The following is a 22,051-nucleotide window of genomic DNA, read 5'->3' as shown; positions in this document are numbered from 1 at the left end:
CCTATGCAGAACACCATGCAAATGTTCCCTGAACATTTGCCACATTTCTGCTGTGCTTTTCCCTGAGAACATCTGCTCCCAATTTACGTACTCAAATTCCTGTCTAATAGCATCATATTTCTCCCTACCCTAACTAAATGTTTTCCCAAATTGTCTGCTCCTATCCCTCTGCAGTGCTATGGTAAAAGAGATAGATTTTGTGTACAAGATTTAATGGATATTTAATGTCCATAATTGAAAGTACAAAGAGAACGTATTGTTTTGTTTATGTATCATACTCATCAATAATATAATTTTTAAAAGATAATCGTATAAGAAATATGATTGCATGAGCCCTCAAGTTTGTTCTACCATTAGCAGAAATCATGCTTGACCTTCTACTCAACACCACTACCTGCCTGATCTCCATTTTACAATTCACCTGGATTACAAGAATCCTTTGATTTAGCCTTGACTCTACTACCAACTGATCCACTACAGCCCTCTGGAACAAATAATCTAATTGATTCACAAACTTGCTTTTGACTTCAGTCACCTATTACTCAAAAGCTTTAAGAATTAGGAAGGATACTTACAACTTTCAGAAGTTCGAAAAGTGATGTTGTTACTTTTCATTCCACCGTCACCAAACTTAGTACTTGCAGTTACAAAAGCATGATATTCAACATTACTCAAGTCCTTCAGCAGTACAGAAGTTCCTGTCTCATTTACAATGAGTTGTGTTGTTGCATTCCTTTAACAAGAAAAGGCATGGAAGTGAAAGCAATTACATTATTCGAGATCATAAGATCACAGGAATCAGAATCAGGCTTAATATCACCAGTGTACGTTGTAAGATTTGTTAACTTTGCGACAGCAGTACAATGAAATACATAATAATAGAGAAAAACAGGAATTACAGAAATTTGATGGCAGAGGGGACAAAGCTGTTCCTGAATCATTGAATGTGCACCTTCAGGCTTCTGTGCCTCCTTTCTGATGGTAGCAATGAGAAGAGAGCATGTCCTAGGCGATGGGGATTCTTAACGATGGTTGCCACCTTTTTCAGGCACTGTTCCTTGAAGATATCCTGGATACTACAGAGGCTGGTACTCATGATAGCGCTGACTAATTTTACAACTCTGCACCTTACTTCGATCCTGTGCAGTAGCCCCCCCCCCCATCCCCCACCAATACCAGGCAGTGATGCAGCCAGTAATGCTCTCCACAGTACATCTGTAGAAATTGTGGGCAGAAAGCTCACCTTAATTTTTCCATTCACTAATAGGCTTTCAGCTATAGAATCCAATTATTTCTGATATAATTCTGTTTTTTTTTCTCACACTACCCTCAAAAGTCTAATCCAAGAACAATTAACTGTGTCTGGCATTATTTTAAAGATAGTAGGGATAAGCTCCCAATGGCGTGCACCTGAAATAGCCTCTGACAACCAAGTCCAGCTCTTGGCCTTCACGTGTGGCTTCTCTACCAAGCCCAGTGGAAACCTTTCTACTGACAGGAGTTGGAACCAAGGAGGGTTACCGGTGCCTTAATCCCAGTCACTTTGTGCAGATGGGGTTTGTTAACTATGTTGGCAGCTCATCTACAAGAGGGAAGACTCTGATCTCGAACCTCCACTGCCTTACAGCTAAACCTCTTCATGCGGAAGGCTTTGGGAGTAAACCCTGTGGAAAACTCCAGGGCTAGAGTCCCTAAGGCAGTCCTACGTTGAGTTCAGTGCGAAGTGGCAACTCCTGCGACGCCGCTGGTGCCTGCTCTCCGTATCGTCCTTGCCTACTGACTTGCATATCACGTAGATAGCTGGCACGCCACATCCGTGGTTGACTCCAACCAACAGAGAGACACAAAAAATTTTTAAAGAGGCAGCTGATACAGACTTTAGGAATGTGGAACCTTTAATGTTGGAAATGGCATACAATAATAGAAGGAACATATTAAGAGGTTCAATATCTTTAAAAGTTCTTGAAGCTCCTAGCTCTGATGAAATATACCCATATTCTTAACAGGAGAAAAGTGAGGGGTGGGAAGAAATAAGTGGCAAACGGAGGGTGGTGGGGGCAAGATTGGGGGGGGGGGCAAGTGAAGTGGTAAAAAAATTATTGCTTTTCTCATCCTGTTTTGACAGCAAGGAATTTCATTTGACTTGGTATACATGACAATAAGCTAATATGAGAATGCTGGAACACCAGAGAGTGTGTACGGTGGATTCCTTGTTTGCAAAGAGAGAGAGAGAGAGAGATGGTTAATTACAGATGAGTCAGCCTAGTATTGGTGTGGGAAATTAATCGGTTAAAAAATTCTGAGAAAATAACTCAGTGGAACAACAAGTACGTGAACAGACATTTATTTTCGCAACTCAGCAGTATGCGGCTGCATCTAGCTGCTGGCTTTCCGGCAACATTGAAGATTTGGCCGATAAAGGGTTAAAATTAAAACATGTCATATCAATGACATGCGGACTCACTGTCGTAAATTCTGCACAGAACTGCTGGCAGTTCAGCATAAGTTGGCTGCCTTATTTCTGCAGGGCTGCATAGTTAAGTTTTCGAAATATTTGTGCAAGAACACAGAATTTTTGAGCTTGTTGACCATTCTTTTCTAATATTTTCCTCAATGTTCTCCAGTGGTAAAGTGCACGGTTGGGCTAATCATCCAAAAATTGTGATGTGGGATCCTCCCAAAACATCAACATTAGGTTTGCAAACATGAGAAAATATGCAGATTCTGGATATCCATAGCAACAAGCACAAAATGCTGGAGGAACTCAGCAGGCCAGGGAGCATCTATGGAAAAGAGTGAAAAGTGATTGTTTTGGGCTGAGACTCTTCATCAGGTCTCATAGAAACATAGAAAATAGGTGCAGGAGTAGGCTATTTGGCCCTTCGAGCCTGCACCACCATTCAGTATGATCATGGCTGATCATCCAACTCAGAACCCTGTACCTGCTTTCTCTCCAAACCCCCTGATCCCTTTAGCCACAAGGGCCATATCTAACTTCCTCTTAAATATAGCCAATGAACCGGCCTCAACTGTTTCCTGTGGCAGAGAATTCTCATTTCCATAGATGACGCTTAGCCTGCTGAATTCCTCCAGCATTTGGGGCATGTTGCTTTGGATTTCTAGCATCTACAGATTTTCCCCTGTTTGTGAACATCAGGTTTGACTGGGCACAGGAAATGACCCTGCCTTTATTTGAATGAAGTGGAGTGGCTGCAAGGTGAGACTACCTAAACTGAAAAAAAAAACAAATAATTAAAAATTATAAAATAGTTTATATTTCAGTGAACTGTTGTAGTTTGTTTAGATGTTTGTACTTAATATGTACTTTAATGATTTAGCTTTAAAACATCCGTTTTTTTATATTTTCACTAATATATGTGTTCTTAACTGACAGATTTTTAGAACTTGGAGACTGCAAACTTCACACAGGAAGTATTAGGTCAGGGTTGATTACAAGAATTACATAGTTTTTTTTTTAAGAACAGCTAAGGCAAGGGGATATTAGATCTGGTTGTTAACGCTATATTCAGAAATTGATGCACATACATGGTCAACTTAAATGTTCAGGCTACTAAAGTTCAAAGTAAATTTATTTTCAAAGTACATATATGTCACCATATACAACCCCGAGATTCATTTTCTTGTGGGCATACTCAATAAAAACCTATAAAAATAGAACAGTGGAAGACTGCACCAACTGTGTGGACAACCAGTGTGCAAAGATAACAAAATGTGCAGATACAAAGAGAAAGAAAAATAATAAATAAATAGATAGATAGATAGATAGATAAGCAAGCAAGCAATAAATATTGAGAACATGAAATGAAGAGTTCTTGAAAGTGAGTCCATATATTATAGGAACATTTCAGTTTTGGGGCAAGTGAACTTAGGTGAAGTTATCCCCACTGGTTCAAGAACCTAAAGGTTGAGGGGTAATACCTGTTCCTGAACCTGGTGGTGTGAGTCCTGAGGCTCCTGTAACTGTTTGCTTGCCCCTACCCCAGTGCCTGCCTCTTCCCCAAACCCAACCAATGCCACAGTCTCACTTCCATTATGATCAGAAATGAATGGGTTACATGGCTGAAGTTCATTGTCCTGATTTTAATATTCCACCTAACAGAAACCTCTGTTTCTACAACGTTAAAATGATTCCCACTATCTTGGAGATAACCCTAAGTAGCTATCTATTCTATTTCAAATGCTAAAACTTTAAAGTAAGTGGAACAGAAATCCTTCACTATCTAAAAAGGATGTTAATGCATCAGTATGTGAAGTGCCCACACAAGTTTCCCAGACTATGAGATTACATGGTATTTAAATCTTTAGAAATTGTGTACAACAGAACAGGTCCTGCCACCTTGAGTCATCAAGCTGCATGCTGTGTGATGAAGGTAGGAGGGAGAAGGTCAGGCTGTTGAGGTGAAAAGGTGTTGGGACATTGGGTCTGGAGTTGAGAGAGTCAAGTTGGTGGGTCTCAGCAGCATTGGGAACCTGTGAAATGACTATGATAAGAACAGGATTCTGGTGGAGAGGGTGAGTTAGCAGGGTAGTAATGAACAACAGTAGTACTTACCAAGCATAAATTATTCCATGTCAATCTGTTTTCGGTTATTTAGGGTTCCAAAGTACATTGGAACAAACAGACCAAAAATCCATATAAACATGGTATTTTTTGGTAGAATTATTTTGCAATAGATGTCTTAAAATAGACAGTTTTAATGTTAACCAATGCTTTAAGTCTTACCATATAGTGACTGTGTAATGCAGAAGCACTCCATTTGGTTCCAAAGGGGGCTTCCATGACAAAAGTACAGTGGTAGAAGACAATTGCTTTGATGTTAATGATTGAGGAGGGGAGCCAGGAACTATGGATTGTGGATAAAAAAAAGATTCATGTTCACTACATGAGTATAACACAATATATCAGCAAAATATGAACAATGATATAATTAAAGACGTTTAATTCTTGTCTTTGTGAGTTAAAAATTAAGCACTGTCGAATCATAAAACTTGAAGTAACAGCTTAACAAAAATATTTAAGTTTCTCCACAATGCTTACCACCTTCCCCAGTCAAAATATATATTGGTTGACTTTGAACTCCTTCACCCTTGCTTGTACTTGCTGATATTTTTAAGGTGTAATTTTCATTAGCACTTAAGCCTGTAAAATGTGAACACAGAAATTAGTTTTCTTAGAATTCTATGTACATAGAATAGTTATCCCAAAATAATCTTTCCAGTCATGAAATTCACTTAGCTTCCAATGAAAGTTTGTTGCAACATATTTTTGTAATCCACCAGCGGATTAAGATCAGTGTCAAAAACATGTTGCAAAACTTACACCACGGATGAAAGTAAATGAACAGTAAATGTAAACTGTATCATACAGACTAGAATTGAAAAGTGAGAGTTCTCCTAATTGCTTATATTCATATTGTAAATTATATTTGCACAGATTTCTTATATTCAATATTTATAATGAAATTATTAATAAACTCCAAAGGAGAAAATGTAGAATTTCATTGGAATGATCAAGTACAGAAAGTTACAGTAGTATCCTGATATTATCACAGTGAACAGTACTGCTAACACACAGTTTCAGCACCTTGGTTTGATCCTGACCTAATATTGTCCATGTAGTTTGTATATTCTCCATGTGACTGGGTAGATTTTCCTTGGGTGCTCTGGTTTCCTAGCACATCTCAAAGACACTCTTTTAGGTTAACTTGTTGTGTGAATTAACAATGATGTTGGTGGGTGGAAAGAGAATAATGTTTGTGAGAGGAAATTCGGGGCTGCTCTGAGAGAAAGTAGGGTTCTAAGGGCTGTATGGTCTCTTGTGAATTTAATGTATTAAATATAGGAATTTAATATAACAGGTAGTTAAGAAAGCTTAAGAGGTGTTAGTTTTCATAAATTGAGGGATCGAGTTTAAGAGACGCGATGTAATGATGCAGCTCTGTAAAAGTCTGGTTAGGCCACACTTGGAGTACTGTGTCCAGTTCTGGTCTCCTCACTATAGGAAGGATGTGGAAGTATTGGAAAGGGTACAGAGGAGATTTACCAGGATGCTGCCTGGTTTAGAGAGTATGCATTATGATCAGAGATTAAGGGAGCTAGGGCTTTACTCTTTGGAGAGAAGGAGGATGAGAGGAGACATGATAGAGGTGAGAAGATATTAAGAGGAATAGACAGAGTGGACAGCCAGCACCTCTTCCCCAGGACACCACTGCTCAGTACAAGAGAACATGGCTTTAAGGTAAGGGGTGGGAAGTTCAAGGGGGATATTAGAGGAAGGTTTTTTCACTCAGAGAGTGGTTGATGCGTGGAATGCACTGCCTGAGTCAGTGGTGGAGGCAGATACACTAGTGAAATTTAAGAGACTACTAGACAGGTATATGGAGGAATTTAAGGTGGGGGGTTATATGGGAGGCAGGGTTTGAGCACAACATTGTGGGCCGAAGGGCCTGTAATGAGCTGTACTATTCTATGTTCTAGCTCTATTAATATAACTGTGTTCAGAGGAGTTCCTGCTCCATGATGTTTCTGAGATTTTATGAAGTCAGGGATTAATTGTAATAACGCAGAACTTTATGCAGAATGTTATCAACAGTATAAGCCACTTTGCTCAAGATTGTTGGTTCATACCCAAGTCAAGTATAAGCAAAGTCACAGTAAAATTTGTCATAGGTTATGGAACTCTACAGCACAGGAACAGGCCCTTCACCCCATCAGTTGGTAGCCAAACAATTTATCTGTCTATACCCATCAAACTGTATCCGGACTATAGCCTTACAGACCCCTTCCATCCACATATCTATCCAAATTTCTCTTAAACATTGAATTCAACCTAACATCCTCCACTTGCACTGGCTGCTTGTTCCACACCCTCACCACCCTTTGAAGAGCCCGCTCATGTTCGCCTTTAACATTTCACCTTTCACCCTTAACCCATGACCTCTAGTTCTGGTCTCACCCAATCTCAGTGGAAAAAGCCTACTTGTATTACTCTCAGTTTTGTCATACCTCTATCAAATCTCCCCTCAAATCTTCTACATTCTAGGGAATAAAGTCCTAATCTATTCAACCTTTCCCTATAACTCAGGTGCTTAAGTCCCAGCAACGTCCCAGCAACTTGTAAATTTTCTCTTATTTTTCAATCTTATTTACAACTTTCCTGTAGGTAGGTGACCAAAACTGGTCACAGTACTCCAAATTAGGCCTCACCGATGACTTGTACAATGTCGACATGTACAATGTCCTATGCTCAAAATATTGATTTATAAAGGCCAATGTGCCAAAAGCTTTCTTTATGGCCCTATCTACTTGTGATGCCACTTGCAAGGAATTATGGGTCTGTATTCCTAGATCTCTCTGTTCTACTGCACACCATGCAAGACATATTCTGCTTGGTCCTCCCAAAGTGCTATATCTTACACTTGTCTGCATTAACTTCCATCCACCATTTTTCAGCCCATTTTTCCAGCAGGTCCAGAACCTGCTGCAAAGTCTGATCATTTTCCTCACTGTCCACTACACCCCCAATCCTGGTGTCATCCGCAAATCTGCTGATCCAGTTAACCGCATTATTATCCAGATTGTTGACAACGATGACGAACAACGATGGACCCAGCACCGATCCCTGTGGCATTTGTGATAGAAAATACATTTCTTTTTGTGCTTACACAGTGTGGTGCATCATACCTTCTTTGAAATTTACTACCACTCTTATTATGGTTTAACATGTTAGACATGCAGTCTCATGTATAATATCACAATTAGGAGTCAAGAAATGTAATTTTAATATCAGCTCTGAGAAAGCGTTCCTGACCTGACATTATAATCAGTTTCTTTCCACAGATGCTGGCTCACTGGCTGAATTCTTCCAACATTTCTGTTTTTACTTATTATTACTACCTGGTATTAAAAGCGATAAAGTCTCCCACACGGCAATCTATCTTATTTTTGAAAATTGTACATCTTATTCTGATTTATGGAGCGTTATGATAACAAAAAAGGGTTTTTCAAAGATTACCATTTAGAAATTTAATTCCTCCTCAATTCATTTTACACCATTCCTCTGAACTTCATTCCAAATTCAACTTCAAATTAATCACAACCATTCAAAGGCCCCAATTACATTGACAGGTTTCGCAGACTATGAAGGTGTGGTGAGGTCTCACCAGCAATCAAAATGGTTCTGTGAATCTAAATGACTGTCAGTGACGAGCCAGCCCCTGTACCATGCTAAAATACAGGGAGCCAAGATCCCAATACAAGGTTGTGCTGAAAGAAACAGTGCAACGAGTTAGCAGAATGACAAATAAAAATGCATCCAAATTTGATGACTTTGACCATCGAGAAACCTCATAAATGTATTGCATTGCAATACTTGTATCTGAAAGGGTTTCCAAACAACACACACAAAACGCTGGAGGAACTCAGCAGGCCAGGCAGCATCTATGGAAAAAAGTACAGATGACGTTTCAGGTTGAGACCCTTCAGCAGAGTTTCCAAGCAAATGAGAAAATCATGTGATTTACTAATTCTGTAAAACTGTCTGTGAAGTATGCTCCTTCCAATATACATCCTGATTAAACATGGACTGCAAGAAAGGATGGCTGAGATAGATATAAATCAAATCTGTATCTCACATGTACGATTTTATCATAAAAAGAAAGACCTATAGCTTTTCTATCATTTAGCATTTTCTAAAGAACATCAGCAAAAGAAATCCTGCATGTTTTCATGAGGTGTGACTGTGGTGAACTACATATACCTCTCTGGACAGGCCCCCCCCCCCCCCACTGACTGCTCCTGTGGCTCCTCCCACTGACCATGGCTCCTCCCATGGACCCCGTTATAAAGGCGATTGGGGACACCGCCCCGGCCTCAGTCTCCAGGATGCAGTGTGGTGGTCAATTGCTGCTTGTTCTTTTTTCTAGCCAATAAAAGCCTGCATCTCACCTCATGTCTCCAAGAGTTATTGATGGTGCATCAGTGACATCCCTTTAAAAGATCAATTATTCTCTGAAATAAAATCCTGTGAGAGCTTCATCCCAATTAGTATGCTATCACACTATTTGAAAATTAGTTTGCTAATTCTAAAATTTTAATGCTTTGTAAACAATGAAAAAATAAACTTTAAGATTAAGCCTATAATCAGAAGGTATCAATTAATCTCATTGATCTTACTTTAACTTACCTCTTACAGTGATGGACAGATTAGTACGGTGCACAGTGAACTGTTCACTATAATTTGGGGCAGTCAGGTATAGTGTGTAATACTGTACAATTCCATTAGGTGTTGATGGTGGAAGAAATGATATTAAAACATCCAGAAAAGCAATAAATACATAAGTGATATTTTCAGGCGCACTCTCAGGAACTGTGAATAAATAATCAAAAAAAACATTATTCAGCTCTGCAATAGCTTTTTATTAAATAACGCAGAAAATGCTCGAACAAGTCGACAGAAAAAGAGTTAAAGTTTCAAATCTAAAGAATACAAAGTTGTAACTTCTGATGTTTTAACTCTTTGTTTCTTGCCTAACCTGTGAATATTTTCAGTGTTTCTATTTTATTTCAATTTTTCAGTTTGATTAGCAGGCCCTGGTGCAATTTCAGTGCTTGCCATCACTAATATTCTGGGGTTGGCTTGTTTCAATTTCTTAAAACCCAGAATGGGGGGGGGGGGGGGTAAACTAGAAGGATTTCCTGTTCCTAATGGTTACTATATCTTCTGTCTGGAAATGCCTGCAGTAGACAGACAATCAGCCCAAAAATTGACTAAGCCAAGCCGTGATGAAAATTTAGCCTGATGATTTCCATCCTCCCACCAGCAGACACGTGAGTCCGCAAACTGTATGTCCACTACATACGAAGCACCTCAAGAAGCAGGAAAGCATCTTCATCTTCAGCGATGAAGGCCTGATTCTGAGCAGGTCCCTCGGGCAATGCCTCCATTCACAATGCTTGGCTGACTGCATTCAGAATCATGACTAGGAGCTTAGAAGTGAGCACTTCCGCCTTATAGAGCATTCACTTCTGACTCCAATCTCCGTACACCAGTGGCTTTATGAGAAGAAGAAATCGCTTCCTCTTAATGTCATAAAACAAATTTTAGAAAATTTGATTACGTTAATCATGATACAGTCCTCCCATGACAGTATTGAAAATTATAACTGAAAGTCATTATCACAAGAAAAAAAGTTTGACTAACAAGCAGTGTGACTGCAAACATTGAAGGGAAAACAAGAAATTCGAAGACTAACTAGGGGCTGAGTTCAAACAACTGATGAACCATTATCACAGCAATGATTCTATTTACAGTAGATAAATACTACTTGAACAGAGGGTTAAAATTCCTTCCCCATTAAAGTCAGGCAATTTCACTGGACAATGGTAACCTAATTAAATAAAACTTCTGAGCAAGCAACTTCTACTGACATTCACCAGCATCGGGAAAAAAAAGGACGCAAACAATAATCCTATTGCATTAATTTGGTGGGTTAAAATTAATGCTGACCAAAATAATTGGGAAGATATTTCACTCTGGTCTTGACACTAAATGAGATCAGTCAAAGACATATCTGTTATGTGATATCCACAACCAAGACTTAAAGTGAAAGATAGAATGCAGAAGTGACTGTGAATAAGCACAGAATGAGTAGATCATATGTGATGAGTACAATTTTGGAATGAGTGTAGCTGAGAATTGTACAAGGCATCTTTTTTCTTATACCAAATAAAAGACCACATATCCCAAAAAGAATGATCTGAAGTGAACATTTTAGATAGATAGATAGATTCTTTATTGATCCCAAAGGAAATTACAGTGTCACAGTAGCATTACAAGTGCACAGATTTAAATATTAGAAGAAAAGTAGAAAGAATAAAAGATAAGTTACCACATACACTCTAACAGGAGGTGGAGGGAGGTCATCACTTCCCCGACTATAGGTTGACTTATTATAGAGCCTAATGGCTGAGGGTAAGAATGACCTCATATAGCACTCTTCGTAGCAGAGCAGTTGTCTTAGTCTATTACTAAGAGTGTTCCTCTGTTCAGCCAAGGTGGCAAGCAGAGGGTGAGAAATATTGTCCAGAATTGCCAGGATTTTCCGTAGGATACAACACATTTAATTACCAGTTTAGAACACATGCACATTTACAATCCCTTGTGAAATAAAAAGAAAGCTGGATATTATTTTCTGATATACACATCAGTGTGTGACTTTTTAAAGTGTACTAAGAATTTTAGTTGCAGCATTTCCGTTTTAACATATTATGCAATCAGCAATAGTAAAGATTTACTGGGAAAAAAAGTAATGAAATTTCACTAATTTTTGGACATCTTATCGATGAGGATTTGACTGGAGTGTGAGACATTCCAAAGGTTTACTGTGTGGAATAATATATAATGGCATTGGTATTCAGTGGTGGGTTCCATGAAACTGCTACTTCAGTGGAACTAATGCACTTGTGGATCACATTAAAACACAGACTACTAGAAGCTGTAAAGAAATCAAGAAAAAAGTTGGAACATTTTCCACCGGAAAGATTATGGAAGGAGTATTTTGCTAGTTTAATGTTAACCCTTTGCCCTTACTGTAAATGAAAAAGCAGGCCCCAGTGAAATTAATAACTCCTGAATGAAAACAGTTCTCCTGGTTGCGCAAACAGTTAAAGGCATATCAACTTCCACCACAGATGGCTTTTTACTGGATCAAAATTGTAATCCAGCTGCAGAAAATATGTTTGATGTATTTTCCTAGCAACGGCAGTGGACTTCCACTTTTTTTTGGCAAAAATCTAAACTCTTAATAGCCTAGAACCATCTTAATAGTACAGAAAAGCACTTACTGCCTTGTTCCGTCAACAAAAGCGCAGTTAAGGAGGTTTGATTCCCATGGCCATACTTCGTATATGCTTTCACAGAGATGTTATAAGGGGAAAACGGCTTTAAGTTTTCTAGATAAATACTAGTTGCTGTACTATTCAGTACAAAGTGATCAGTATAATTGGCATACATGACTTCGTAGTATATAATAATTCCATTAGGTTTCTCTGGAGTTGACCAGCTCAAGTGAGCAGATGTTGCCGTTATGTTATTAAAGGTTAAGTTTTCAGGAGGCATCTCCGGTTCTGCACAGCACAACAAAAAACATAAATGTGCTTTTCAAAGATTGTTTTGCTAGTACTCATAACATATAACAATAGATCTGAATATATAAATGGAGTCAATTGAAATCTAAATATTTGACTAAGATTTGAAATAGCAGCACAATAAGATTGTAATATTTGTCACCAACATTTACTGCAAATCTCTCAAAAACAATGGAAATATCACAATGGATGTTGGAAGGGGAAAATCTCCATTGGTAGATTGTGTTTCCTTTCATTATTTTTCTTTCTTGTCACTTTTCTGTTAATCAGAAGGAATGATGGCATTGTTAAATAAATTTTACCACTTTTAACAAAAGGGTTGAATTGAAATCCCCTCGTGGATTTGGGTTAAACATCTCAAACGCATAGCCAACTTACTTCATTCCACTTGTTCAAACTTTAATGGAGGAAAGATTGGGGGAGAGTCCAGAAAGTTCATGAAGAAATGTCTGCAATATCATCAGGTGTTGTCGTAACTTTTAACAGAAGTATCCTGAAGTACGATAAATGACCTGAAATTTTACTGCCTTTGCTGATTCAGCCCACCCATTTAGGATACAGTGAGGTTGAACCAACAGGTTTAGGCATTTGCACAGTAGGAACGGATCTTAAGACTGAGCCGTAAAGCACGTGCAGTTGTAGCGGTGCATTTATAATAAATTAAATTTGGCTGGCGTCTGAGGATTTACGTGGTCCATGGTTTTAATGAATTCATAGCATTCACTGTCCAGGATCTCTAATGGTCAACTAGCCAACATATTCAAAGCAAATCAAAACTGCTCAGAGACTAGGCCGGCAGGGGGAGAGGAGGTGGTTGACATTGTACGACGTGCTATCTACAACAACAAAGTTCTAAGTTGAAGGAAGTACACTGGATCTTTTATTAAGAGACCACTAAAGATGAACAATCTTGTAATAATAAAGAAACTAACTAAACTAAAATAATGAATTAAGCGTTCTAAACAGTAGAGTTGGAGGTCTTATATATTTAAGATTATTTACACATTCCTAAGCTCTACCTACACTAAACTGCCCTGAAACAAAGCGTGAATACATAACTATACTCATTCGCTTCTACCACGCCCCAACTCACCTGACAAATTACCCATAATAAATATGCAAAACAAAATGCAGCGTGGCACTGAATGTAGGTAATTTAACGATGGAATTGACTGCAAACCTAGAATTCATAGACAACAAAATTGTTACCCTGCAAAAAGTCATTCGGCCTGCATCAGCATAGATCAAGCCCATTCTCCTATTCCGTCCCCACAGCCATAAAGTCACTTGCCTCAAGTGCCTATCCAATTCTCTTTCAAAAACCTCAAATGGTCCTCTGTTATCACTGCAGTCACTACTACTCTGCCTGACAAATTTTTACTTCACATCACCATTTTATCTTTTGCCCAAAGTTCTATATCCGTGCCCTCTGATGTTTAAATCATCTGTTAATGGGAACAGCTTCCCTCTGTTTGCTAAATTTAAACATGATCTTGTTCATTTCTATTAAGCCTCCTCTGAGCCTTGTCTGCTCCTAGAAGAAGAACCCCAAGCTCAATTTCAATAGGTACATTTAATGTCAGAGAAATGTATACAATATACATCCTGAAATTCTTCTTCTTCACAAACATTATCCAAAGCTCAAAGTACATTTATTATCAAGGTATGTACAAATTATACAACCTCAAGATTTGCCCCTTACAGGCAGCCACAAGAGCCCCAAAATAGCCCATTTTCAGAAGACCACCAATCACCCAATGGGCAGAGTGAGGGAAAAAAAAAACACAAACTGTGCAAACAACGAAAGCAGGCAACAGAATTCAGAATGAAAATGAGTCTATCGACATGAAGATCAGTGAATTAGGAGAAGGCCCACAGCCATTGGTCAAACCTTACAACTTTGAATCCATTGTCATAAATCTTTTCTGCATCCGCTTGTAATGTGTGCAACCAGAACTCGAAGGCATATTCTAGTAATTTGCACAAATCTTTTGCTTTTGTACTAAACTCTATATTTTTATTTATGAATTCCAGGATCCTCTATGCGTTATCAACCATCCTTTCTTACCATCTTCAAGAGTCCACACGAAAACATCATCTTCTCCAGAAACATCACTTTCCCCCACAGAGGTAGATGCTGTCACTCTCATTTTATACTTTGTGAACTTTTTCAAACCTACAAGTTAAAAACAATTGTAGCTTGTGAAGGAAAACAGACGTCATTATGTCTATATGTAAAAATTCTGAGATGAATATATTGAAGTTGTCTCAATACAATGCACAAACTTGTATGTGTAGGATTAGCTGTCAACTATCAGGTACAGCAGTTAAGGCCAGGGTCACACAGTGAACTAAACTGCATGTTCTCATATGTGAACTCTTATACATTGCACAGAGATTTTCACACTGGTAACTGTCTCTAAAATAACTGGAGTATTTATTTTCAACTATTCTTAAAACTCTTATTTTCTATGCTAATTGGAGGATCTTGGAAACTCCCACTGATGATCACAAACTGACTCAAGCTATCAAAATACGATGCTTTCAAATGCAATGAAAGGCACATTATCTATTATAAATACCCATATTGTTGTTTTTTTCCACATCAGGCGGCAACCTTGCCATTTCTTCAGCATTCCTCTGTTTTTTATGAGGCCGAGTTGCTAGCTCAAAGCTCCACTCGGCATGGACGGAAAGCACGCAAGGAGTCGGGCGGATTCGAACCCGGGACCACTCGCCTCGAAGTCCGGGGTGGGTGCCACCACACCACTGGCTGGCAAAAATACCCATACTTTCCATACTAACTGGTGGGTCTTGGAAACTCCCACTGATACTCACAAAGCGACTCAAGCAAAACAAAAAAATGATTCTCTCAATTGCAACGAGAATCACATTATCAGCAAGGAATCACCCAACAACTTTATTGAAATGAGTGCTGAATAAAACAATGCCACTTTGTGGTGCTACCACTCTGTAATGGTCTACACCTAGTTTACAAATGTTAAGCTATAGCGGAACTCTCAGGACAGAGAATCTGCCTACAACTGAAAGGTGAACTGCAGTTCAAACAATGCCATCTTTCTTTGGTTAACTTCAAATTTTGTTTTCCCAACATTTAGACACTACATTTTTAACTACAGTACTTAATGGTGTGCATCATAATTTCACAATTTGTCTTTAAAATTGTCCAGATTGATAACTTGCCAAAGATTAAATTTTCCCCTAAAATGGCATTTTCATATTTAATCTTATTTGCTTTATTAAAAATACCTGATAGAGTAATGTTGTTGCTTATCACAATTCTTTGGAATGCTTCATTTGTGCCTTCCTCCAGAGCATAGAGTGTATAATGAGTTATTATGCCATTAGGTGTAGCAGGTGGCTCCCATGATATTAGTATTGATGTAGAAGTGAGATTTTTATAAGTTACATTCTGCACTGAACTTGGTACTAAAATAGCAAAAAGAAATGTACAGTCAACTTTAGAGAATCCAAAATATTATTTTATCTTCTTGAACAAACATCATGGTTTCCCTAGTAACATACCATATTGTTTTGTCTTTAAAGAGACACTGCTTGGTGGCCCCTCTCCGACAACAGTGAATGCTGATACATTAATAATGTAATCAGTATAGGGTACCAGTTCTCTTACAACATATGACAGCTGCTCAGATGAAAGGTCGATGACCTGTAGGCTGATTTCACTCCCTGCATTATGTAGAAAAAGAACAACCTCACCACACTTCACTTTCTCATATTTAGTACAATTCAGAAAAGTTAGTTTTTGAAAACAGAATAAAACAGGAAAGAAAATGGGTTAAAAAAAAAACAATGAGGAGCCAGGAGGATGAAATGCAGTAATAAATGCCATTCACAGAAATACAGCTTAAGCAACATTTAAAATTCCCCTCATGAAATTTAACAATTGCAATTGGTTTCAAATAAAATACAATTTAAAAATTATTACAGAAAATAAAATTAGTTAAATGCTTTTTATAACCCAGAAGCCTGCTATTATTTCTTAAATCTCTCTTTTCTTCTAGAAAAGATCAAACATTGCTCACGCTGATAAATATAGGTACATTCAATAGAAAATATTTTGTTGACTTTAAAGAGCAAGCGTGTATAGTAATTACATCACCATGTCACTGGGTCATCCCCACCTGTTGTAGCCACATACTGGAGCTGTGACCTATTTACCTTTGGAGATATTTTGAAGGCCATTAGGCAGAAGCCTCCATTGAGGAAGAAGAGGTGAAGAACTTGGAGGCAGGGAAATTCCACCTGCCTTGACAACTGGAATAACTGATCTTCTATGCAACACTGATCTCAGCTTGAAATTCACGCTGACTGTAGGAAGAGATTCAAGAAGTCCCATGGGGCTGACTGTTTGTTTAGTAAAGGATGTAGTGGAGCCCATAGCAGGCATTGAGTGCATTGTACCAGGGAGTGCAGTTTTAGTATATGTTAGTGGAGAAGAATATATTTGCTCATGTGATGTTAGTTGATCAGGCAGAGATGGAGCCAAACTTTTCTCACGTATAGTAGATGTTCCAGATAGATCTGAACTAACAGTGAATAATTTTTCAATTGGTGAAGAAGTAGACGGTAATTCAGAAAACAATTCAGCGGAGCCTTCATCAAACTCTGTAATAATGACTGCATCATTTTCTGAAGTCAATGTAGTGGAATCTGTTACCAACATACCAGGATATATGGATTCAGTCGAGTTTCTACTTTCCTAGATGAAAAAAAACTCCATTAATTTATCTTGCAAATGATTTATATATTTTTTAATTTATTTTTTTTTTTGCTCAGCATAACAAAATTTTCAATTTCCAGATCCATTTACATTTACATTTCTTCCCCTTACAGATATCAGGTATCAGAACACTTCTGTCAAAATATAGACATCACCTATATACAAAAGTCCCTATTAGTTTAGCAGACAGGTTTACATCTATATATTGCAGAAAAGGTTGAAACATGGGAAGACATCTGTGATAATGCAAAGAATATTTCAGTTTGTAATAGAACTAAAGCTTTGCAACTCAGAATTCTGCATAGAGTCCATCTGTCTCCAGATCGTCTCTCGAAATTTAAGACGGGAATTTCTCCAATGTGTTCTAAATGTAAAGTCAATACTGGAACTTTCACCCACTGATTTTGGACTAGTCCCAAACTTCAGGCATACTGGAGTGATATTCTGGGTGAAATGGGAAAGATTCTGAGGATGGAATTTGAACTGGACCCAGTGTCTTTTCTCTTAGGCTTACCCAGCAGTTGTTTCTTTCTTTCTTTCTAAATCTTTTTATTAATATTAGTAATATGGACAGAATACAGATGATATATTGATAAAGAAATTACCAACATACACATTCCATTACATATAAAAAAAACATACATAATAGTTACAATATAAACAAGTTTACCAAGACATAAGCCATAAGATATATGTATGGACATAGTAAATCTAAATATTTCATAATGTATAATATAAAAAAAACAGAAAAAAGAAAGAAAAAAAAAACAAAAAAAAATTTATATAATGCAAAACTAACTAATCTAATCTAATAACTATAACTAATAAGTAATATAAAAGAAAAAAAAACAAACAAAAGAGAAGAAGAAAAAAAAAGTGGGCTGTTTATAATATCTCACAAAAATAAGTATTCATCAATGCCGTCACTTCCGGTCCTCTCAAAATACATAAGCTAAAAGCGGGAAATCAAATGTACTTGGCACAGGGACATATTACATCATATGAAAATGTTGAATAAATGGTCTCCATAACTTTTCAAATTTAATAGAAGTCTCAAAAGTACAACTTCTAATTTTTTCTAAATTTAAACATAACATAGTTTGAGAGAACCAATTAAATACAGTGGGAGGATCAATTTCTTTCCAATTCAACAATATAGATCTTCTAGCCATCAGAGTTAGAAATGCAATCATTCGACGGGCTGAAGAAGATAAATGCTGTGAATCTAACATTGGTAAACCAAAAATTGCGGTAATAGGATGAGGTTGTAAATCAATATTCAAAACCGCAGAAATAATATCAAAAATATCTTTCCAATATTTCTCCAAAAATGAACACGACCAAAACATGTGAGTTAAAGACGCAATTTCAGAATGACATCTATCACAAATAGGACTTATATGAGAGTAAAAATGAGCTAATTTATCCTTGGACATATGAGCCCTATATACAACCTTAAATTGTATTAGTGAATGTTTGGCACATAACGATGATGTATTAACTAATTGAAGAATTCTATCCCAGTTCTCACTAGAAATACTAAAACTAAGCTCTCTTTCCCAATCCTGTTTAGTCTTATAAAGGGGCTCTGAACGTATCTTCATAATTATATTATAAAGTTTTGAAATAAGCCCTTTTTGAAAAGGGTCTAATTCAAATAAACTCTCCAAAGTATCTGAGGGCACAAAATTTGGAAACGTAGAGAGTACAGAACTTAAAAAATGTCTAATCTGTAAATATCTAAAAAGCAGTTGTATTATTAATGCACATCAGAAAAAACTTTTTAGCACCTGACTTTTTGTGTAAGAAAAAACATTTTACTTCGTTGGATATCCAATGAGGCCCCTGGACTTTTTGGTTGGCGTAAATTAATCATGGAATACATTCCTTTGGACTTTTTGACATGTATGGTCCACTCAAAAACAAATAGTTTTCATAAAACATGGCAACCTTTTCTGCAGTATATAGAAGTAAATGATTTATATATTTAAATAGAATCAAAGTAAACAGTCTTCAGTAATTCAGTAATCAAAATTGTATCATTACTAATACTGCTGCCTGAGTTAACTTTAAATTCAAATTCTATGTTTCATTTGATTACCAAAGTTTCACCTTCAACTACAATTTGATTTCTGATAAGAATCAATTTTAAAAATGGAAGAGCTACTACCCTACAAAGCTAATGGCAGGAGAAGTCGAATCCAGAACAATTACAAAGTGGTGAGGACTGCATCTCAATTATGATCACTCACAACCCTTGTCATAATTGGGCATGGTATTGTTAGAATTTGGGACACTCTTCCCATTAACAGAGTCTATTTTCTTTCCTTGATTCCTTACCTTGCATTGGTTAACATTCATCGATATTTATCGCACCTCAGTCAAAGTTCTCAATCAACCAAACATCACTACAACATTCACTGATCGTGTTGCCTAAGATGTACAACAAAAAGCAGTCGAAGGGGATACCAACCCAAGAGAAAGCAAATGAGATTATATTGATCCCAGTTTAAAAGACGGGTGTTAAGAAAGGTGAAATTGGTAGGTAGAGAAGGGGAGAGCTTTATTGCAGTTTCATGGCAGGGAACCAGGAAGCTGAAGATGAGGCTGACAGCGGTTGGGCGGAGTCCAACAGGGATTGCAGTGGAGATAAGAGCATCCCTTCATAAGTGGGGAAATGGGTGCCGTACATTATAGAGCTAAAGCGATTCAACTAGTCCATTCCACTGCTCTCATGGCTACTTCTCCAATGCAAAGGTTTGATGAGGTCTAAACATGAGTTACTGGGCTTCAGCAGTCAAAGCAGGTTAGCAGAACAGGATGGCAGAAAACAGTGCTGAAAAGGAACAAAATGGAGGAGGGGTTGGAGTTTTGATACTCATTAGATTACACAGGAGAATAAAGGAATTAATGAGATGGAGCAATATTATGGATGTGGAAGTAGGAACCTGTCTTATTCCATCTAAAACTGAATTTTGGATAAGCAGCATGCAAGACAGGAAACAGTGGCTTAAGCAAACTGAACTAATATGAGGAGTACACTACTGGTGTTGAGACATGCATATAACCATATAACAATTGCAGCACGGAAACTGGCCATCTCGGCCCTTCTAGTCCGTGCCGACTGCTTACTCTCACCTAGTCCCACCGACATGCACTCAGCCCATAACCCTCCATTCCTTTCCTGTCATATACCTATCCGATTTTTCCACACAGCTACCACTCTCTGAGTAAAGAAGTTCCCCCTCGTGTTACCCTTAAACTTTTGCCCCCTAACTCTCAACTCAGGTCCTCTTGTTTGAATCCCCCCTACTCTCAATGGAAAAAGCCTATCCACATCAACTCTATCTATCTCCCTCATAATTTTAAATACCTCTATCAAGTCCTTCTACGTGCATTGTACTAGGGAGTGCAGTTTTAGTATACGTTAGTCCACCTCAACCTTCTACACTCAAATATGATGGCAGATAACTGGTTTAAATGAAAGAAATGTGGACTAAAAGGTAAATATCAGTAACTGTGATCATGAAACTACCAGATTCTCATTTTAAAATATTTCTTCATATTCATTGTTCTTCAGATAAGGAAATCTGACATTTTTTTATCAGTCTTATCTATATATGGTTCTAAACTTCTAACAATGTTTCTGATCTATTACTCTGAAAGTAGAATGAAATTTTATGGATTAAGTTATTTTATTGCGTATTATCATACTATTTCTGCACATGCCAAGAAACAAAACAGGTTACAATCCAGGAAATGTTTGCCTGCCTTCCTTTAGAGAGCTTGAAGGCACACACATGCAAAAGACATAAATGTCCAATGCAGATGACAAGAGGATATTGTTTTTACACCACACACACCGCAGGTCACACTGTCACGTATGCAGAGCATAAGTCAAGTCACATAGAAATTAGACATTCGAGCAGCTGGTGATATTAATGGCTTAACTAAAGATGATATCTACAGGTGACTAAATTTTTTAAAACTTTCATCTGTTATTGCCTTCAGTTATTTTTGTTCAGCTTTTCCTCACTATGTAGTATTTCAAAATAAGACATTTCTGTGTTGTTTCCATGGCAAACAGTGCAATTAAGACCAGCTTGCTTAGCTTACCATTGCTAATATTCTTTCTAAATGTTGCTGTCATTGTCTTCACCTTCATAACTCTAATCTCAAATTCTGATTATATATAACAGTTGCCAATATAATTTCTTACTGTGCTCTATTTCATCATCTTTCACTTTTATTTATTACCTGTCCTGATAAACAAGAGTCTCTGAGCTGAAATATTATCTCTTTTCTCTTTCCACAGATGCGGCCTAACCTAATAAGTTTTTCTAGCAATGTTCTGTTTTATCTTCAGTTTCCTAGCTGCTGAAGCTATTTTTATCTCAATAACAACCCTACCCACATAGGTTCTACAATTGTGCTATCATAACAACTAATTCTCTACATGCCAACATCAAATCAAGTTTAATTATCATTCAAACCATACATAGATACAGCATTCGTCTGGGGCCATGGTGCAAAATATTCAAAGTAGCAAGCAAGCATTCAAAATTAGTGAGTAACATAATTCAAATACATAAAAAATATTTTTTAAATATTCACTTTTTTAAAAACCATATATAGTCCAAAACCCATTGTGATAACGTCCAGCAATTGACAGGGCAGTCTCCTGGCAGTGTACAGATGCATGCAATCTTGCCTGTCATTCCACCACTTGAACATGAGAGAGCAGCACCAATGGGCGAGGCCAGGTCCCAGTCGAGCTCAACTATGCTGTAGCGCTTCCACATCTCTCACCTGGTCCGCAGCAGGTTTGAGGCCTGGTTCTCACTACAACAGAGCTCCTGTGTTAACTGCCCCTCCACCAGACAAGGGTAACAAGCCTGCAGCAACTTGCATTATCACTGTCCAACACAGTCTTGAAATTGCAAGTGAAATGTCTGAGACAATGGTTATACAGCACCAATTCTGATGCTTCCAATTAGCGGGCAGCAACATGGTCTGCAGCCAGGTCAGCTCTTCTGAACCCAAACCGGTTCTTCTGACACACTGGTGGGCTTCTCTGATATCCTGACTGAATCCTCCAATATCCCAACCAGCTCCTTCGAC

The 22,051-nt window shown here is 37.7% G+C and overlaps 1 protein-coding gene across 5 annotated transcripts in view; it reads right to left on the bottom strand.

Annotated features, from left to right (window-relative positions):
* Nucleotides 1-22,051, bottom strand: part of ptprq (protein tyrosine phosphatase receptor type Q) — a 171,284-nt gene that overhangs the window by 67,521 nt on the left and 81,712 nt on the right. For 3 of the 5 annotated variants that reach the window (XM_059978394.1, XM_059978390.1, XM_059978391.1), the window contains exons 27-35: nucleotides 16,369-16,909; nucleotides 15,715-15,876; nucleotides 15,439-15,618; nucleotides 14,237-14,344; nucleotides 11,866-12,147; nucleotides 9,206-9,388; nucleotides 5,060-5,161; nucleotides 4,745-4,865; nucleotides 576-733 (exon numbers count right to left, since the gene is read on the bottom strand). In XM_059978394.1, coding sequence (XP_059834377.1) covers nucleotides 576-733; nucleotides 4,745-4,865; nucleotides 5,060-5,161; nucleotides 9,206-9,388; nucleotides 11,866-12,147; nucleotides 14,237-14,344; nucleotides 15,439-15,618; nucleotides 15,715-15,876; nucleotides 16,369-16,909 — 1,837 coding nt within the window. The remainder of the gene's footprint in view (nucleotides 1-575; nucleotides 734-4,744; nucleotides 4,866-5,059; nucleotides 5,162-9,205; nucleotides 9,389-11,865; nucleotides 12,148-14,236; nucleotides 14,345-15,438; nucleotides 15,619-15,714; nucleotides 15,877-16,368; nucleotides 16,910-22,051) is intronic. The other 2 variants (XM_059978392.1, XM_059978393.1) reach the window with 2 other exon arrangements.

This window comes from Hypanus sabinus, chromosome 8, assembly GCF_030144855.1.
Source record: "Hypanus sabinus isolate sHypSab1 chromosome 8, sHypSab1.hap1, whole genome shotgun sequence".
Lineage (NCBI taxonomy): Eukaryota > Metazoa > Chordata > Chondrichthyes > Myliobatiformes > Dasyatidae > Hypanus > Hypanus sabinus.
This window is presented reverse-complemented; position numbering and strand designations above follow the sequence as displayed.